The 21,156-nt window shown below is 37.1% G+C and overlaps 3 protein-coding genes across 6 annotated transcripts; 2 read left to right on the forward strand and 1 right to left on the reverse strand.

Annotated features, from left to right (window-relative positions):
* Positions 1-2,101: 2,101 nt before the first annotated feature.
* Positions 2,102-8,038, forward strand: LOC140764749 (uncharacterized). Of its 3 annotated transcripts, XM_073103480.1 has the most exons (3): positions 2,102-2,294; positions 2,961-2,998; positions 5,419-8,038. In XM_073103480.1, exon 3 carries the CDS (start codon positions 5,679-5,681, stop codon positions 7,680-7,682), a length of 2,004 nt encoding a protein of 667 aa, XP_072959581.1. In that variant the 5' UTR covers positions 2,102-2,294; positions 2,961-2,998; positions 5,419-5,678; the 3' UTR covers positions 7,683-8,038. The 3 variants fall into 3 exon arrangements, with proteins under 3 accessions (XP_072959581.1, XP_072959582.1, XP_072959584.1); XM_073103481.1 differs by lacking the exon at positions 2,961-2,998; XM_073103483.1 differs by lacking the exon at positions 2,102-2,294 and having other exon boundaries at positions 2,945-2,998.
* Positions 8,039-9,497: 1,459 nt separating this feature from the next.
* LOC140766176 (CMP-sialic acid transporter 1) lies at positions 9,498-17,017 on the reverse strand. 2 transcript variants are annotated; one of them, XM_073105638.1, is made up of 9 exons: positions 16,860-16,984; positions 16,697-16,772; positions 14,361-14,444; positions 13,840-14,054; positions 12,679-12,757; positions 11,379-11,548; positions 11,059-11,245; positions 10,154-10,231; positions 9,498-10,026 (listed from the first exon to the last, which is right to left on the reverse strand). In XM_073105638.1, the coding sequence occupies exons 4-9, from the start codon at positions 13,995-13,997 to the stop codon at positions 9,883-9,885; spliced, it is 816 nt and encodes a 271-aa protein (XP_072961739.1). In that variant the 5' UTR covers positions 13,998-14,054; positions 14,361-14,444; positions 16,697-16,772; positions 16,860-16,984; the 3' UTR covers positions 9,498-9,882. The 2 variants fall into 2 exon arrangements, with proteins under 2 accessions (XP_072961739.1, XP_072961738.1); XM_073105637.1 differs by lacking the exon at positions 16,697-16,772 and having other exon boundaries at positions 16,860-17,017.
* A 1,650-nt stretch (positions 17,018-18,667) lies between these two features.
* Positions 18,668-20,205, forward strand: LOC140765038 (uncharacterized). The gene is made up of 2 exons (XM_073103955.1): positions 18,668-20,073; positions 20,190-20,205. The coding sequence occupies exons 1-2, from the start codon at positions 18,668-18,670 to the stop codon at positions 20,203-20,205; spliced, it is 1,422 nt and encodes a 473-aa protein (XP_072960056.1).
* The last annotated feature ends 951 nt before the right edge of the window (positions 20,206-21,156 follow it).

Raw genomic sequence — 21,156 nt, forward strand, 5'->3', positions numbered from 1 at the left:
ATACTTAAATTATTATATGATAGTCCATCAATCACCTACTTCTTAACACTTTAACTAATTTGTCTATCTTGAAATTGTCCTTTGAAAACTCTAATGACCCTTTTCTTTTATTAATTAAAAAAACCAACTTCATTTTCCATCATTATCTCAATTCAATTAAAGTCAAAAACATAGAGGAGTAGTCTAATGGGTTTGATACCAAATGCATAATTATACTTCTTTTACTTGTAAGAATCTAACTTTATGTTAATTAATTAATGAATAATTAAAGTACTTAAATCAGAGGAGATGCTTAACCTATCCATCAGGCTGGTCTTTGACATCCAAAGTACCTTAGAATATGCTTGGTCACTACTACAAGATTCCAATTGAGTGAAAGTTAGGTTTACTTTTCCTACTATTTTCTTTTAATTTTCCTGGGAGCCATATGAGGGTATTGTATGTATTACATACAATAAATGTGAGAGATGACAAATATTTATTGTTGTTCACATCTTCCTAAGATAAAATTAATAGAATAGTGCATAGATAGAAATAAAGTCAGTCCAAATTAAATGAAGACAAATGTTGATGCCTAAGTTCATAGGAGGTAATAAGGTTTGTGGTTTAAGTTTCCTAGGATGCTTCATATTTCAGTCTATTTTTACTACTAAAACTATCGTTGTCTGCGAAGACTTACATGTTTTAGACTGACTCTCACATTTTGATCGGTATCATAAATAATTTTAATCTTGAAGTGGGCGATGTAATTTTCAGTAGCTAATTTTCATGTTTACCTTCACAAATATTAATAATATAAAATTTCTCAAATTTGCAAATTTGGGGGCATTCTTAGGGCTATTGTTGCACCCGGACCATGGGCAACTATGCCCTTAATTTGAAACTACTTGCTTGTGATCTCAATGAGACTCTTTATAACTGTGGTGATTTTTTATAAATTACACCATAAATTTTATCTATTTTGTGATTTATATCCAGTCTTTAAAGATTTTGTTACTCGTTTCCTTATTAAAAAAAGAATATTATGTTATAATATAGAAAATAATTTATAAATAACTAAATTACCTCTATCTGTCATCTTTTTTTCTTTTCAAAAAAGAAGGAAAAGAAGAAAATGAGGAGGAAGGAGAGAAGACAAGGAAATGTGGTAGCAGATGAGAGGTAAGTGAGGAAGATAGTGAAAGGATAAAGAAAATGAGAGAAAATGATGGAGGTATTTTAATAATTTGATTGATGTTAGTCGGTCAAAATAACTTCAAAGTGTTAAATAAGAATTATAGGGTAAAAATATGGGTGAGGTTACAAAATACTTAAAGATGGGTGTGAATAACAAAATAGATAAAATATAGTGTAAGATTTGTAAAGATATTTTATTAAAAAATTAATGAGTTCAAAGTTAACAAAAAAATAAAAAAAAAAGCAATAAAAAGCATTATTGGTCCAAATCACTCTTATTTCGTGGAGATATCATACATCATAATTTATGGTGCGAATTAATCAGATCCTAGGAATCTAACAGAGGAATCTTGCCCCCCAATATATGTGGGACCCGCGCATCCTAATATCCAGCACACTCGTACGTGGCATCCCTCCACCCACAACCGGACCGCATCGCCACTCCCGTACCCTGCGCCGCTAACTCTAACTCTAACGTGCGCCAGATTCCCCACCTCTCCTCACCTCTCGGCTTCGATCTTTTTCTCTCTTTTCGTGGGCCTTTTGCATATCCCCCCCACCAACCATTTTAGCTTTATTGCGGAGAAACGTCTTTTTATTTTTATTTTGACACTTTGTAGAAAGACTCCTCACTTTGTTATAATTAATATTGTCAGTCTACTCGATTTTTCGTGAGTACAATGGCTCAATTTCGTTTATGAATGGTTGGTTCTCTTTCGCGAAATATAACTTCTGGGAGGAGTTTGTTGCATATATGTCGACAGGGATGTTCTATTGTTCTGCAAGTATTAGGTGCTTTTCTGCAAATATGCCTTCAAGGTAGTGGTTATTCTGCAATTATGTCGACACAATAAGACCATAGTTTAGGTGGTGGTATGCAAATTTCCCCGTTTTTATCAACCTCTTGTCGTCCACTTCGTCCTCTTCTCGCGTCCTAGGCACCCCTTGCTTTCTCGTCGCCTCTTCCAACACACACACACAGAGAGAGAGAGAGAGAGAGAGAGAGAGAGAGAGAGAGAGAGAGGGAGAGAGAGGGAGAGAGAAACCCTATCCCTATTCTCCATCGCGGTCCTGGGATCTTAAATGGATTCCCTTGTTCTTTGGAATCCTCGATCTAGGTGCGGCGTTTGTCTCTTTCTCTTGTATACTGGGGCCTTCTCTCGTTTGATCTTTCCTCCCGATTTATCTTTTTATCCAAAGGGATATAGTGATTCCTTATGTTGTTTTGCTTGCTCTGTACCCATAGAGCAGGATATTTCGTTGTTATTGGTTATTAGGTGTGGAACCCTTCGTTAAAGTGAAAAGTAATCGGTCTATACATAATTTTCTATTGTTTTCTTAAGATTCGTGTGCTTTTAAACTCTTGTGGTTCGAGATTTGGAAATACGAACAGTATCGAATTATTCGTAGCGGAAATGAGTGTTCTTTGTTGCTGGAACGTGGAACAACCTTCTTCTCTCGATATTTTATTTATTTATTTATTTATTTTGAATTGATTGGAGATTTTAGAATATCTGATGGTCTAGGTTCGGGAGTGAGGTATATGTTGGTACTTGTGGCTGTTGATCTGATGCTTTTTACGAAAAGAAGTATCTTTTGTTGTTGGATTGCCTTTTAAAGAAGTACTTTCATGATTAATTAAAGGATCTGATCTAATAATTTCGTTTATTTGGAGCAAATACTGTGTAAAATATTATGTTACTGTTATATTATATATAGCAGTGTAAAGATTTTTGAAATTCTAACTGTCTTGTTGTTCCATGTACAATAAATCTCCTCATCAGTTGGTTGGCTTTGTTTTCAATATCGACAGTGTGCTCAGGTGTGTTTTGCTTCTAGCGCATATATGGTTATAGTTATCTGCTTTGCTTGTATGCTGTCGTACTATATGTTAAGTCCTCTCCAGTTGCTGTTTTACTATTGTTGATTTTAGTTTCTGTGGTTAAATGAAAGGTACTGTGGTCTGTATATTTTGTGTTATGTCTACGTATCTGATAGCAATTAACTAAGTGGTGCAGTGTTAATCTAAGTTCATTTCCCAATTGGAACATTGAAATAGAACAGGACAACTTTGAGTTCGGGTAGGGAATTTAATTATCCATATAATGCCCCTTTTTACTTTTCAGTTTTTCCTGTCTGGAATTTGAGTCTTCTATAATTTGTCAAAAGATTTATATGCATCATTTTGTTAGTATGTCTTTATCTGTTTTCTTTTGGACTAATTTTGTTTAAATCTACTTATAATGCTACCAAACTTTTCCTGCTGTTATGCTTCAATGGTTTTTTGCCTGATAAAGCCAGAATATTTTTCAACAGTATCAAAGTATTACATCAACAAGAAAGCAAGTCTATCTGGCAAATTTCATCATCCAACAAAGTAGGATTTGAGAAGAACACTTGAAACAAATTTCTCCTCCCTTGTAGGATAAAAGTGCAACATTTTTTGCTCGTTTTTCAGCAAATTGTTCGTTACTGCATGATAATTGTCACAATTACTCATTTAGTCTTCTTTGCTATTAGTTTTGCTTCCTCTGTGTTGTTGAGAAGGAAACAGGGAGCTGTTTGAAACTTTGAATCCATGTTTATGTGATGTTTTTTTACATGGGAAGGATGGATAGGATCAAATCATCACAGATGTCTAGCAAGCAAGATATTTGTGTACTTGCTAGTATCCAACTGGAAATTTGGATTAGTATCTCTTTAAATTAGTTGATTTGAAGATGATTTAAGGTTTATCTTTTCTTGACTTGTGTTAAGTTCAATTAATCTTGAATTCCATTGATCAAAGAGAACTAGATGTACGCAAACCTTATTTCATTATTGGAGCGTAGGTTTCTGTGACTTGAAGCAATGCTACATGCTATCAGAATGCATGATAAAAGTCTTGAATATCATACTATGTGATACCCTCATATTGGGCACAAAAAATAAAAAGGGTGTCCAATGTATGATGCTCTTTCTTATGCATCGCTTGGGGAGGGGATATGTAAGCCTTACTCTTATTTTAAGAATGTTGTTTCTGTAACTTAACCTCTTGGATACATGGGGCAAGCATTACATTCGCACCAACGTGACACAGTACAAGGGGAAGAGGATGTAAACAACCTTAATTCATTTCTGAAGAGATTGTTTCCAAGAATAAAGGGCATCCCAACAGAGGTGGACGGGAGGGGAAATCAGAAATGTAACTGAAGTATTACCTTCATTTAAGGAGATTGCTTCCAAGACTAGAACCGACAACTTTTTGGATATGTGGCAAGACTTAAGTTCAATATATAATTCAATATTTGTGAACCTTAGTAAGCTAATTCAATAAGGAAAACTGCTGCTCAGAGGCTGTTATGATTGGTTTGATTTATGTGATTCTATTCAAGCTTGACATGTTTATATAGAAGCCAATATTTACCTTGCTAGTTGGTTTGTTAATGATGAGCTAATTGTTATGAGCTATACAGGACAGACTTACTTTCGATAAACTATTTGAATTTAATTCCTTGGGACCTTATATCCAGTTCAGTGGTTAAAAGAGTTTGATTGACATATAAAGACTAAACAAGAAGAAGTGTATAGACATATGATCAACCAATTTCGTCTATGCAGACTGTCCTCATGTTTTGTATATGTTCTTATAATTGCTGTGTATTCTAAATTGTTAGCCACCCTGTTGGGGCTAGTTAAGTTGCCCTCTTTAGTATGACTTTTATGGTCCTTGCTTGGTTTACAGGCTTTTGCATGACTTTTGTTTTTCCTTAGTCATTGCATGAAATGTTTACCTCTCAGATCATCACCTTATGATCTTGTGTGGTTCTAATTTGTATATGTAATTTTACTGCTCTTGTGTATTACATTAGTCATTAATGCATTATTACCACCTCTGTGCATGGTAATCTGTGCATCAGCTTTTTATAGGCTAGTATATTGCTTTGTACTTCCTGATGTTTCACATGTTGTCATGAGATAATATTTTGTCTACTTTTACTGAAGATGGCCATGCATATAGAGCACACACAAAGTTCAGAGGTCCCAAGCTTGTCTAAGTTTTCAAAATCCTTCACTTAGACTTTTTCGAGTAGTTAATTCATTCTCCTTTCCTTTTTGTAATGTCAAGTTTGTTTTCAGACATAATTAAGACTTTGGTTTTCAGTTTTCATGGAGCATGCAGTTGTCCTATGCATTATTTAGTTTCATGTTGATTTCCTTGGTTTCTCTATGTCATATGCTTATTTATAAATTTTACTGTAGGAGGTGTCTGCGAATAACTTTGTGTGGTGGCACTAGTGGTTGCTGATCTTTCCAGTTGTAGTCTTTTTTCACCCAGCAGTGTATAGTACAATGATTTCATTCAAATGAATCTTCGTGATACCTTTGGAGTTTTCAGTGGAGGTGGGAAGGACTTCTGCAAGGAAGACATAACCTTAGCTTAGTTTTGCTAATTTTGTCTAACCCAGAAGTCAGGCTACTGGTACTTGGCAAAAATATTTGGTTTGAATTTCAAACTATTCATGGACAACAGATCAGGAAAATTGAGATTTTCTGCCAATATATCTTCTTCAATTGCTTTTGGAAGTTGCGGCACAATTACAACGGTGGCTGGATATCAAGCAGATAAAACTGTACGACGTGGTTCCCTACTCACCTCCAATTTGTGCAGCTTCCCCACGAATGGGACAAAAAGGAAGTGGGGTGATTTCATTGGAGGTGAATCTCTAACAAACGCTTCATTGTCACTGTGTTTGGGCTGTTCATCGAGTTCCTCTGATAGCATTAAGCAGAACTCAGCTACACCTTGCTCCATGTCTTCAGCTAAGGAAACTGGTAATGGGTCTACTATGGATCTTGGTTTGAAATTTCAGCTTAGTCTTGGCAATGAAAATGCTCCTAGCCCAAATAAACATTTTGTTGCTTCTCCAAAGGAATTGGAAAGTGAACCTAAGTGTGACCTTCAGTTAAGTCTATCTGTTGGCCCATCTAAATCTACTGTTACTAATGCTTTTCCAGCATCAACCCAATACCATGATATTTCGGAGACATCAATGAGTTTTGTTTCAGTGCCAATTGTTGATGAAGGGTCAACATCTTCTCGTTGGAAACGTGGGAGCAATCTATTACCATATCTGTATGCATCAGAAATGAACATTGATTTTGCTACTAAGCATATGATTCAGTGCTGTTCCAATCAGCCTCAAGTTTCAGATCTCATACCAAAAACGGTGCAAACACAGAAACATCCAGTTGCCTCTACTTCCGGGGTTGCTCGTCCGCAGCAGCGTAGCAGTAGCAAAACCTGTCAGTTCCAAGGATGTAGAAAAGGAGCCAGAGGTGCTTCTAGACTCTGCATAGCTCATGGTGGGGGGCGGAGGTGCCAAAAAGAAGGATGCAGCAAGGGAGCTGAGGGCAAGACCATCTTCTGTAAAGCCCATGGAGGCGGTAGACGATGCCAGCACCTTGGATGCACAAAGAGTGCTGAAGGCCGCACTAATTACTGTATAGCTCATGGCGGTGGTCGTCGCTGCAGCTTTGAAGGCTGCGCTAAAGCTGCACGAGGAAAATCTGGTCGTTGCATCAGGCATGGTGGAGGCAAGAGGTGCAGGAGAGAGGGCTGTAAAAAGAGTGCAGAAGGACATTCTGGCCTATGCATCTCTCATGGAGGTGGCCGGCGCTGCCAATATCCTGAGTGCACAAAGGGTGCTCAGGGCAGCACAATGTATTGCAAGGCACATGGTGGAGGAAAGAGATGTACTTTTTTGGGCTGCACCAAGGGGGCTGAAGGAAGCACACCCTTCTGCAAGGGGCATGGTGGAGGGAAGCGTTGCTCATTCCCAGATGGTTGCACAAAGAGTGTTCATGGCGGAACTCAGTTTTGTGTAGCTCATGGTGGTGGCAAAAGGTGCGCTGCACCAGAGTGCACTAGGAGTGCAAGAGGCCGGACAAATTTTTGCGTCCGTCATGGTGGGGGAAAGCGTTGTAAGTTCGAGGGGTGTGGCAAGAGTGCACAAGGGAGCACTGATTTCTGCAAGGCACATGGAGGAGGCAAACGTTGCTCCTGGGGACAACTAGGATCATATCTTGGTGCTGGCCACCCTCCTTGTGATCGGTTTGCTAGGGGGAAAATTGGCCTTTGTGCTGCACATACTGCATCGGTAGGAGACCAACGTGTCCATGGAGGGTACACACTGAGGACTGGCATGATTGAGTTTGCACCACCTAGTAATTCTGAGAAGATGAAAGAGGTTGTTGTTCAGGAAAATCCACTTGCAAATGTGGGAAATGGCAGGGACATTCTCTTAGGTTGGACTGGATTTGACAAGACCAAATGGATGCATCCTGCGAGTACTCCACATTCTCCTTTGGTTTCTCTTCCAGAAGGTAGGGTGCATGGAGGAAGTTTAATGGCACAGCTAGCTACCAGCGGAAGTCCTCGAACCCACACTGGAGGCCAAGGTGAAGGCAGTAGTACATCTAAGCAGGGAATAATGACCTATCCTTTGCCTCAGAAGTGGCTGTAGAACACTGAAGAAAAATGCTTTGTGTATCTCCCTGCCTTTTGTTTCATTTATTTCTGGCAAATGTCGTCTCATTCTCGCTGTTTCTTCATGTTTCTCGTTTGGTAACTCCTTTGTGTCTAAATGAGGAAGCAACTTTTCCTCATTCTTTATGTGTTGGCTAGAACTTGTATGTAATTCATATAAGTCCCCAGTTATGAAATAAATAAGCGGGGAAAGAAGTGTGTGGGCGGTGTGTGCTATGAAATGCCCAGTATATTAAACCTTAGGTGCTTATATGTAGGTTATGTAGGTTATGTTGTTCTGACAAACAATATTGTAAATATTCTTTCCTGTGAATACACGGTTACTTTGAAGAACTTTTGTGAATACTTGGGGAATTAGGCCAACTTTTTTACTGGGTTTGCTTTATATATCATAACCATGGTATCTTTTTGTATTCTGAATATTCAGATCAAATTAACCTATTCGCTGATGCTATTCGGAGTTGATCAAGTTCAAGAAAGCTCGTGAGTTGATCAGATAGTTGCCAGATGCTGCGACTGGATGGTTCTTCAAACAAATGCAGGTCCGTAACACTATCAGAAAAGTCATTGACAGAAGCCAGTTTTGAGCTTACTCTGGTTGGTCGATGTATCTCTCTACCCTATATTTCTTCTAGCTTATAGCAGTTCATAAATTATTTCTGCCTTACAGGGAATATGTGTGTTTGTTTTGTTCTTCCAGAATATTTCTTCTCATTCAATCTGTACATGTTCTCTGAAAGAGTCTTCTGATGAAGCATTCTGGTACTTTCTCACGTAATCTCATCTCACATTAGGATTTAGGACTAGTTGTGAGATAAGAGGGGAATTTTCTGGAAATGTTCAAGCGGATAGGTGTGGTGGCATGGTAGTAAACTCTTTTGATGGCCTTGTTTCTTGCCCTGGCAAGTTTGGGGCAGGCAATTATCAGTTTCTTTATATTTTTTTGACACGTTAATATTATCTCCTATCTGCACTGAGACGGCCAAAATTTCCTGTTTCTTGAGCAAGTAATCACCAATCAGCATTGGCCCTATTTTTCTCGAAGATAATCATAGTTCGAGATTAGCTTCTTCAAGCAGGTTAGGCTGACATCCGAGAAATCTTGAATTTGATAGAGACTTCTTTTTCAATCTTGTTATCTCTTCTTGAAAAATTTATCAAAACCACCGCACATTTTGTCTTTATTCTCACACATCCTAGATGTTCGACCATTAGACCCTACATTCAGATGAGTTAAAATAATTATAATTACAAAATTCCTGTAATTTGAAACTTAAAAAGGTGGTAATCAAAGGACTACACCAACCCAAAAGTTACAGATTAACCTGTAAATTTCTGTATAACTAGAATTTAAGATTAACCTTGTGCGCCCATTCTAAATCCAGAATATTTTCCATGATGAAAGCAGACAAATCAAGCTTGGTGCAAAAATAGCTTCAAGCTTGAAATGAAATAGGCTTGAAATTAAACTCAAATCATAATTAACCACCTAAGCTTTGATCAAGTTTAGGTGTGTTCACGTGTACTTGGTCGAGAATAGGTTGTGCGCAAAATAACGCTCGATGATAACCTCGAGGTAAACTACAAAGATAATAAGTTGACAAAGAAGAATTATTATTAATTTTTCTAAGTCTAAAATTTTGATGTCATCATTAAGCATCTTCTGAGAAGCATGCCAAGCACAAGAGAGAAAACTATGCCCCAAGCCAAATTCAGGTGGATTGGATTGATGGGTAGCAAAAGAAAATCTAGATATTGACTCATATGCCATCCTTGGCATGTCAATGTGATGTCCAGAGGTCTAATTATTGATACTATATCATAAACGATGAAATTGATGGACATCGATCAACAATTTGCTCAAAGAAGATCTGTTGAGAATTGAAAGCATACAAGTAAATCAATGACAACGAGGAACAAAAAAGGTTTCAACTCAACTTCTGCAGCAATCCTTCATAATAGCCGGACTATCATTCTTCAAATCAATCGCAGTGTTCTCCACTTTCCAGGAGCTTCATGTTTGCAGGATAGAAACTTGCCTATGAAGTCACCTACTCTGTATCAAATCTGATATTACGAACTACATTATCTCCCTATTCCATTCTTATGATTCCAAAAGGTGGACAATGTAGAAGATATCTGTTACTTAAATTTACAAATTCGTAGTAGGGAATATATCATGAATCCACTGCTCGTCTAACAGAAATTTCAGTTAAACTACCAGATGGTCCCTTCGATGTTGCTGGCAAATCCACAAGCATATGCACAGGAGCAAAGTACATATGCAAGGAAATCATACAGATAATAATGCCCAAGAAAAGCTGCAAAAGAAGTGGAAACAGAATAGGAAATAAGAGACATCTTTATCACCGAGTAGAAACAGTATAAACAACTATATTGACATTTGAATCAAAGAATTCAGGGAGAACCTGAAAACGCAATAACTACCTGTATAGTGGGCTTGAAATTGAACAGGTATATTGATATAACCATCGTAAGCAGCAATGCCATTGAAGTTGAGTACACCTGGAAGTAAGGATAGTTGAGGTTAGTTGAATTCCATATGAGAAAGTTCACAATGGGAGTCAAGACTTCAAATTCACAGAATATAAGTATGCCAAAGGATTACATAAGAGAGTAAGATCCGGCATGTCAATACTGTCATGAAGGAAAGACTAAGCTAACTTCTATTTTTTTGCAAATAGCCAAATACTACAGATATTTCACTAAAAGAACTTGATTTATAAGAAAGACTTCCATTAATTTACAAACGATAAGATATCCTTCGTAAGCTTTGGGAGTTCTTGCCACTGAAGAAGGAAAACAAAAGGGTTATATTTGAAAACTGTAGGGTCATCCCATCTAGGCAGATTACTGTAAACATACTTATTGGAACACATATGACATTGTGGTTAAAATTTAAGACAGAAGATTAATGAGTTTGAAAATTGCTCTTGTTGCCTCCTTTACTAAACATATTCTGCTGATATATAATCAAAAGAATTTAGGGGGGAATTATCAGGAGAAATGAAGCTCAGAGGAATATAAGGTAACAATTAGGAACATAAGTTGACAATTCTATTTAGATATGTAATAAGCAAATTCAGTCTAAAAGGAACTCTAGAATTTAAGATAAGCAACCAGCTGCATTCAAGTATATCCATATTCAGCAGTGCGACCAACTAGATGATCATATACTTTTAGGAAGATCATCAAGTTGTGTCTGATATAATAGCAACAAGAGCACACTCCAGGGAAACTCATAAACATATGAATGATATAGCAACTCATAAAGCGGTAAGGAGAATGTCTTAAAATGAGTCATTACTAATTAACAAAAGATGTAGACTAACCTTCACAATGTTGTCTGCATATTTCATCAACCACGAGACTAGCAAGCCAGTAGATCCTAAATTTAATACAACCATCCATGTTGTGATAGAATACCCATTAAATAGTCGCTGCCACCATGGTCCATTCTCAAATCCACCTTTAAAATCACCGAATATAAGCCATGCCATGTTAAAGATAGAACCACACCTGAGAGCATTTTTAAGATCAGGATTTATTATAATTATCTCATAATGTCCACCACTCAAACCCTACATTCCAATGCCTAGAAAAAGAAGTTAGTGATGATGTCAAAGTACAAGAAGCAGATGGAAAGACCTACGTATATAATTGCAAATTCTGCCAGTATAAACTATCATTGTTCTTCTTCATTAGGTATTCTGTGTAGACACCAGCTAAGGCTGAAAGGCAGGCAGACAATAGTCCCAGCAAATAACCCTGTATAGGAGCAGAGAACAGGGAATCACACGACTTCTCTCCACATCCTTTCACCTGTAACAAGTAGAGGAAAATAAATCTCGTTCTAAACTTCACTTTTTTTACTTGCAAGTTCCAAAACATTCAAAAAGGTAATTGCAATCGCATATCTGACTATCTGCTAATCATGGTATGACAAATGAAAACATTTTTCCTTCTGAAAATGAAAACAAAATAGTCAAGCGGTCAAGCCATTCTCGCAAAGCAGGTGAATAAAAGAGAACTTCTAAATTTGATTTCATAATATGTGTTCTCTGAAATAACATTCAATTAAATGATCCTACCAAGGAAGAGTGGACAGGTTTCTAGTATAAGCAACAATGAGCATTGACATTACATGATGCTTTGGTTTTTAACTTCTTATGAAGGTAACTTGTTTGTCAATGGTCCTTGTTCTGTCTAATAGTATGCTGCTATAGAGAAATAAGTTTTCAGAGAAGAAAGGTGGCTAATATATATATATATATATATGTAATTCTAATTCTATAATACAGTTTCATCCAAGCTCTGAATCCCAGCATACGCTGTAAACAGCATTGACCTGTGAATCAGTAATAATATTGTCGAAAGCGGGCAATCGCTGAGATTTTCTCTTTTTACTTCAAATATTTAGTGTAACATTCTTGTGCAATATGGTTCAAGAGTTTGAAAATTATATTCAAAGATAAAAGAATATAGCATTCATTACAGAGTACACAGTTTTTGGACATTGACTACTGCTTCATCCAATATGTAAGGAAGAGCAGGGAAAATGCAAAATAGGCCAAACAAATTCAATTTCTATATACTAGGGAAGCAATTTGGTGTTGCATATGGCAATATTCATGCTATATGAGCATAGACAACTATTCTAAAAATTTCCAGTTGCCTAAGTACCAATCGTCCCATCACTAGTTCAGAAAAGGTAAATGGAGCAGGTTTGCATGTAGTATACATAATAGTCAAGTAAAAGATGTCAATTTTCCTCAAAAAAAAAAGTCCAAAATAACAGCAGAACTATCACAGATTGATTCGATATTTAATAGGTTATATGCTTAGCAAATGGTTATCAATCCAAAACATGCTAGGATCAAGATCTGATAATTCAAAGGCACAAGCTCCTTTTATAGTAACAACAGCAAAAAGTTTTCGAATGACAAAGGAACCTGGCTAGTTGTTGTTCCAACAGCTAACAACACAATCGCCATCCACTGTAGATTTGACAACTTCCTTTTTAGAAACAGCCTATAATATCAAAACAAAAAGTAAATATTACTCAAAAACAATTGGATAATGATAATATTGGTCTACTACATATACTTTAGCTTATAGAATATACAAGTACAACACATCAGATTGGTAAGATAGATATTGAGATGACAAAAACAACAGCAGCAACTTGATGATATACACAATTACGAGTCAACATTGTTCTAGCAAGAAAAAACAAAACAGACCGATATGTTCTGTAAAAAATATAGAATAAAACTTCAAACTGTTTGAGCCAAAAGCCTATAACTGTCAATATCAGGAAGTACCAAGATTCAGAATCTATAACATCATAGTCTACAATTTGCACAATTATAATGTCTAATAAGCCTTCTAAAGCATAACATGGTCATTTATGACAGAATAAGGTGTGAAGGTTTAGTAAATGCCTCTTTTCCATGAAAAGTTGAAAATCTAGATGGCTGATTGAGGAAATAGTTGGACATTCAATGGTGATTTCTAAGTCTGCTAGGTATTGTAACAAGAATCAGGTCAGTGGATTCTTATTGTGTATGCAGGACACATGATCAAATCCTCTTGTAGTTTTTTCCCCTTTTCTTGTTCACAGTGTAAAGTGCCTCTGTACTTTTTTCATATGCTTAGTTAAATGCGTGCATTTGTCTGCCTCTGCAGAAGAAATGAGAAATACATTCATATCTATATATATTCAAAAGTCTGTAAATTAGAAGAATGAGAAAGATATTATTGAGAGTGCTGAGGTATGTCAGAATGGCCATATGAACGATTTTGCCGTCCTAGTTGGAATTTTCTACAAATCGACATCCAACTTAAGCCAGGAAAGGAAGTCCCAATCCTTGAGTAAACTGGAAAAATCAAGCTTGCTTTTCTAATTAATTGATTTTCTCTAAACTAGATTCAACCAGTTTATTCTTGGGGATATTACAGTGCATACATCTGACTATTAACTTAAAGAATCAATAATGCATAAAAATAAAGTCAATGCAGTAAAGAAATTAGTGGTTCTATTATCTTGAGATAATAGAGGTATATTGCATTAACTGATCAATATAAAGAAATCATCAAATCAATGATCCAACCTGAACAAAATGCCAGTTGTGACAATTTTCAGATTTCCCATTATCTGATATGTAGATGGATCAACATAGGTTAAGGTAGCAAACTGTACATTGTTGTGGACAAGATATATGATAGAGGGGATGGGAAATAGCCGCACACTTTTCCACTCTGTAGTCATTCTTGGAGGAGACGATGACTGGGACTCTTTCCAAAGAAAGAAACTAGATACCAAAAGCTGCACTCCAGAGAAAGAAATAACAATGTCACAAGTACAATGATGCAATTTAAGTGTTGTAAACTTGTAATATGTTCTTAGGAAGAATAATAGAATTCCCAGACAGTTCAATATAGGGATCACATGGATTTATTGTCAAGATGATCAATTGAAGTGTTGTAAACTTGTAATACATTCTTAGGAAGAAATAATGGAATTTCCAGACAGTTCAATATAAGGATCACATGGATTCATTGTCAAGATGATGAAGTCTAGATCCATGAATAGCAACTAGCAGACAAAGCAGAACCCTCACTGAGAAAATACCTTAAAGATTTCTGCAAGAAATGGAATGGTTGCATAATCATATTTGTATCTGCCATTACTTTGTGAAAGAGTAGTCAAAATTCCCTGGCATGTAAACCAAGTTACTCTGAGTTGCACCAATCAAGAAATTTACAAATTAAGTCCGCATAAACATTAGCAATTCTGAGCAACAGAAACAGACAGAAAGATATCATACAGAAATTGCATAGATGATAGTATCAAACTCTCAATGGCCACAACTCAAGCATATAAAATATTGGCAACATAATAATCAAACACTTTCTGAAAAAAATGAAATATGAAACCATAACTGCAATAAGAAATAGTATTCTCCTGAAGCAACAAAGGAAAAGGAATAATAGACTAAACACAATACTAACACTAATACATTATTACCAATTAACATGTCGAAAGGAAATGTTGTCAGAGTCCTACATGACATTTGTAGCAATTCAGAAAGCTCTAGGATGGTGATCAATATGAAGCTCTAGTTTTGGAGGTGGACTTAGAGAGAGAGAGAGAGAGAGAGAGAGAGAGAGAGAGAGAGAGAGAGAGAGAGAGAGAGATGAACTGCAACCAAAACAATTAAATCAAGTAGTACTACTAATTTTGACAATTCCTCTTTCCCAGCATGAAGATGAAAGAATTGACTTTGTCCAGAAAGATAGCTAATGAAATGTCGTAATAAACAAGATGATAGACAAGACATAAAATACAATAATTATAAAAAAGGTTCACCCATGGAAAGTTGTATCTTCCTTTTTCTTTAAACCAGAAGTAACTAGAAATGGAGATTGGAGAACGTAAGCACTTTACATACCAAGAAGTATCAGAATAAAATGCAGAATGCTTCAAAGGAAGCAGCCACTTCCTCCAACAAACTCCACAGATATCACGGAGTATTCAAGGTTTGAAGTCAAGTCAACATATAATCTAGTGAGAGTAGAGTAAAAAAAGTTTTAAACATCCTACCATCTGGTGCTATATAATTAAATCATGTCCCCAAAACCTACCAGCATGACCCACCTCTCTTGCGGGACTCTAGGCAAACAAGGAGAGCTCACATGACTGGGACTTCTACAATTGCAGAAGTAAAAATGCAGAGAGCTTTTTGTATAAGGTGGCACAAGCTCCACCAGGCAACCTCACTGCTTTAGTCCTCTGCATTGCCTTACAGCCCAATAAGCCCTACCCTCTTGTCACAAATTATACATGAATTATTCCCTTGCAATTATTCATAAAACCTGATAAAATCTATGCGTTATTTTAAAGTCAACACCAAGTTCCTTTTTATGTTGGAAGAAAGAAATTTCCCTTCTTTTTCCTAGCCAGTGTTTATATATGGACTTCCATTTGATTATCAAGGGAGCAGCTCATTGGCATTCTTTACATGATGAAATATTTTATAGCACAGAAATACAAAAGGATGGTGATTTAAACAAAGCCACTTAAAAAGCATAGGCATTATCACCTTTTCTAGTGCCATATTAAATAGTAACATGGAATATCGGATAGCGTAACCCAGTAATACCTAAGCATTAGTTCATGCCCTCATAACTGCATTCGAAGGAATCAAATGGTTTTCAAAACTACCATTATGTATGTTTTACGAGCATATATTCCAACTCCCACGAACCAACCATCCCAGTTGGCTAGATTTGTTTTTAACTTTGATAACAAAATTTTTGAAAATTTGCTTTCATGCTCCCACATTATTAACTAATTCTAGTTCAGACCTACTGTTTTACCATTTCTGAACCAAACCCCATTGTCTTGATTCAGATAATGCCTTGGCCAAGTTAACCTAACAGCTCTTGACAAAAGGGTACAATATTTTTTTGAAAATGAATCATTTGTGATCCCCAACATTGCTTTATTTCTCCCTTTCAAATTTGACCATACATCCTTCATTTTCTTAAACTAAATTAGAGTATTTGGTTGGGAGACTAAATTAGAGTATTTGGTTGGGAGATGATACCCTTATTTTCCACTTTCAATTTCAACCATCCGCCCTCCATTTACTGAAGATAAAATTTTCAAAGTATTTGGTTGGGATGATCTGGCTTTGATCATCATTTTATTTAACTCAGGTTTATATCCATTTCTTTCCTATCATCGTTTGGTAATCTCGGTAAGCATTATTATCTAAGCGTCTAAGTCTTAATCTATAGCTCACCACTGATGCATCTCTCTAGAAATTGCCAAATAAATTTCAACCACAGTAGCATCAATCAAGGACACGAAGTTTCCCAGTATCTAAGGTTCACTCTTTCAGATCATCAGTGTAAACATAACAACCAGAGCAAGAAACACTAAAATGAAGAACTTAGTTCTACTTCGTCGATCACAGAGGGGTGGTTTCATGAATTCCATCAACGATCCCATCGTCTCAACGCCGACTCAAGGATGGATCTGGAGAGCTCCTTAACATAAGATCGTATTCTGGGCAAAATCTAAGAGAACGGAGGAAGAAATCAAAGGCTAGGGTTTCGTGCAAACCTGGGAACTGGTGAGGAGAGTGAGAAGCGCAGCGACGAAGTACCAGTGCATCCTTCTATTCCTTTTCCTCTTCGGAAACAAAATCTCGGAAAGAGGAAAAGAAATAGCAAGATGGGATAGTGGGAAGAAAAGACGGTCGTATCGAATAGGAATACGAGAGGATCGGGAAAATATACCATGGAAATTTTTCTATAATGGCTAATCTCGTAATAATGGAATTTCTAATTAGCCTTATAAATAAGATTTTCTATAACTAAGTCCGATGTAGTGAGTGCATTTGTCAAAAAGACCTCTCTTTGACCGTGTCGGTGCTGCTTCAGCTCCATACGCTACTTTTATATACTTCTACGATGCATTTAGTTTTAAGACTTTGCTGATCTCATATAATCTCATATTTAGTATAAAATTAATAGATAATATTAAGAGTCTTAATTTAATATTATATCTCTCAAAATAGGGTATATTAACGTCCCACCAGAGTGGAGGAGAAATAAGGATCTATAACAAACTAACAATGTTACTTACTAGATTGATTTTTTTTTAATCTTTTCATTAGTATTTTATGTTTGAAATTTATTTAAGGCTTATATTGGAAAACGTTTACATTTTTATTTCTTCTATTATTATACCTTAATTTATTCTATTATTTGTATTACTTTTGGTTTTATTTCTGTTTATTTTGAATTGAACGGGAATACTTTTGGTAATTAACATAATATAATTTGATGTTATTTAGTGATATAATTTAAGTTTGAGATAATCAATAATAGTTTTAAATAGTCATTAAAATTACTTTTTTTTATCAAAGATAATAATACAATTTTATTTAGATATCCATATATAGACTTAGTAGTATAAAATAAATAATAAACTAAATTTGTAATATAGAATTAATAATCTTATAGGAATACAGGATATGTGAAGTAGAACTTTCATTTATATATATATATATAGTATATAAATTTTAGTACGTAGGAATTGAAAAATAGATCCTATGGGTCTATTTTTCCTTGAATTGGCTTAATTTAACGTATGTTTGTATAGTTTAGTAAATTTTGAGAGAAAAAAAAAAGGAGAGAAGAGAGATGGGAATGGAGTGGTGCTGATTGTAGTTATGGTTGTAGGAAGGAGGATGAGGGGTAAGAGGTAGTGGGTGGAGGAGGACGAGGAGGAGTATGAGTTGGTGGTGGTGGGTGGAGGAGAGGAGAACGAACGGTGATAAGAGAGTGAGAGAGAGAGACATAGAAGGGAGAGTGGGTGTAGGAAGAAAAAATAATAGTAAAAACGTTGATGTGCTAGGATATGAGCGAGCATAGTAAGCCGGGCTATAGGCAAGCATAACGAGTTGGATAGGCAAATGTCTTGCTCATTCAAATTACTATTTCGAGCTCGGGTTGGATCGTGGGTGAAGTTTAGCCCGGTTTAAATCAGGTGTTGGGGCCCAACTATTACTTCTACCCAGATAAGGGGAATTATAGTATTGTGGCAATAGTCCACTTTTCACTGAGTAGGACTTAAATAGCCGTTGAAACAAAGATTCAAAAATTCGAAATCCCCGGGAAGAACTTTGCTTGTTTCCCAACCGCAAAACAACGCATAGCCGGTTCCTCTATCCAAGAATAGTAGCTAGTAATTGTGGTCAATAGAACCTTTGACCTAATCTCTTTCCAAAATTAGCTCTCCCTTCACCACCAACCAATTTGATCCATCTCCAGCTTTACTGCACGATTCCGATTGCCACTCTTTCTCCTGCACTCAATTTGCCTTCTTTAATCTCAGATAGGTAGAAAGATATCCCTCTCTTCGCAATGGAGCAGTTCCGGCAGATTGCAGAGGTTTTAGGCAGCCTCAATGCTTTGATGGTGTTCCAGGATAATATAAGAATCAACCGATGCCAGTGTCTTCTCTTGGTGGAATCTTTTTGCCTCGCGTTCGAGGGAATCGCAGAGGAGATGCGGCAGAATCTCAAGTTCAACGAGAAATCCACGAAATGGAATGCGCTCGAGGTTCCACTGAGAGAGCTTTGCAGGATCTTCAGAGAAGGTGAGCAATACATCAGGCGATGCTTGGAAACAAAGGATTGGTGGGCCAAAGCCATCTCTCTCAATCAGAGCACCGACTGCGTCGATTTCCATCTGCACAACTTGTTATGGTGTCTCCCTGTCGTGCTCGAGGCCATCGAGAGTGTTGGCGAGATATCCTCTGGTTTTGACCAAGAGGCGATCCAAAATAAAAGGTTGGTATTCACGAAGAAGTACGACCGAGATTGGTTGGATCGTCAACTTTTTCAGCAGAAGTTTGGAGGGCAGTACTTGGTTTCCAAAGAGATGTGCAGTAGATTGGATAGTGTTTGGAAGGAGGACCAATGGATTCTATCTGAAACTGTATCTGGTATTGCGTCTGAACAAGAAAGTCAGCTTGATGAGCTTCTCCTAGCTCCAAAGGGGAAGAAGATACTTCCGAGTTCGGTTTTGGTTGGCTCGAAGGACTACCGAGTGAAGCGGCGTTTAGGGAACGGAAGCCATTGCAAGGAGATCCAGTGGATGGGGGAGAGTTTTTATCTTAAACATTTCGTCGTTGTTGAGAATATTGAACAGTTGACAACAGACATATGTCTCCTATCTTCACTCAGGCACCCAAATGTAATGCAAGTCATGTATGCATTCTTTGACGAAGAGCGAAAGGAGTGCTTTCTGGTCACGGAGCTCATGAACAAAGCTCTTTCCAGTTATATCAAAGAGATGTGCTCTGCGAAAAAGCGGCTTCCGTTTACTCTCCTGGTGGCAGTGGACACAATGATACAAATTGCGAGAGGAATGGAATATCTTCACTCTCGGAAGATTTATCATGGAGATCTGAATCCTTCCAATATTCTTGTGAAGTCGAGGAATGCTACGAATGAAGGATATTTGCATGTTAAGATCAAGGTTTTGAAGTTTTTGGGTGCGAAGAACGTGACAGCATCGACAAATCAAACAACACGGATTCATTCATGTACATGGTATGCACCTGAGGTACTTGCTGAGCAAGAGCAATCACCAGACACTAGTATTTCCAAATTCACTGAGAAGGCAGATGTGTACAGCTTCGCGATGATTTGTTTCGAGCTACTGACGGGGAAGATGCCGTTCGAAGAAGATGTCCTTCAAGAGGACAAGACAAGTAGAAACATAAGGGGAGGCGAGAGGCCATTGTTTCCATTTCCATCTCCAAAGTACCTCACAAACCTCATAAGAAGATGCTGGCAGACCGATCCTTCGCATCGCCCGACCTTCTCTTCTATATGCAGAATGCTGCGGTATATCAAACGCCTGTTAGTCCTGAACCCAGATCACAACCAGCCTGATACACCGACTCCACCAGTGGACTACTTCGATCTTGATACGAGCCTTTCAAAGATATTCGCAACATGGACAACGACGGAGGCTCTTAGGGTCTCTGAGATCCCCTTTCAGATGTTTGTTTATAGACTTACAGAGAGGGACAGGACTAGTTTAAACCTCAGGGAGAAAAGTTCTGAGTCAGGAAGTGAGGAGGCATCAATATGTGGAGATGATAATGGATTGTTCTTGATTCAAGAGGATTCTTTATCTTCTCCTGCGGCTTCTTCCAAGGCGTCATCGCCTCGAGTTACTTCTGAGAATAGGAAGAAAGCAACTCCCAAGAAGATGGATTCAAAAGCCAAAATGCAAAATGGTATGTGGGCAATAGGGGAGGTGAAAATACTGCTTACTTCTTGAAGTGAAACTTGATATGCCTGTTTTTGTATGCATAGTGCCAATGATTTACTTATAAACTAATTCAATAAGTTATCGTTCTTGTTTTAGATTGGATTAGTCTCCAAAGATACTAATTTGGGTACTAAAGTCTGCAACCAAGAATGTTGTCATCAGATCAAAGAAGCTTTTCAAATGTTTGCCATACTAAACTGAACTAATCTTTCCATACAAATGTTCCTTTTTTTGTGTAATTAGGATGTCATCAACAATTTCATTAAGCTAGTATTACACTGAACACATCAACTATCACATTAATCTTTAGTTAGTCCTGAAATGCTGCAATATGATGATACCTAGTAAAATGTCATCTGTGGTGATCCACCAGAAAATTCCTGAAATCTAATCTTCTAAAACTGTAAGGGGCATTATATACTCACAGTTACAATTGCTCAGAGAAAATTTTCAACCAAGATATAATGCACGTCTCCTCTACTTTATATTGCAGGAGATCTTCAGAAAGCTGGAACAATAAGACCACTGCAGCGAACACTCCAGGGACGCACCCTGAGGATCAACTC

Source organism: Typha angustifolia, chromosome 8, assembly GCF_048772165.1.
Source record: "Typha angustifolia cultivar Huaian chromosome 8, ASM4877216v1, whole genome shotgun sequence".
Classification (NCBI taxonomy): domain Eukaryota; kingdom Viridiplantae; phylum Streptophyta; class Magnoliopsida; order Poales; family Typhaceae; genus Typha; species Typha angustifolia.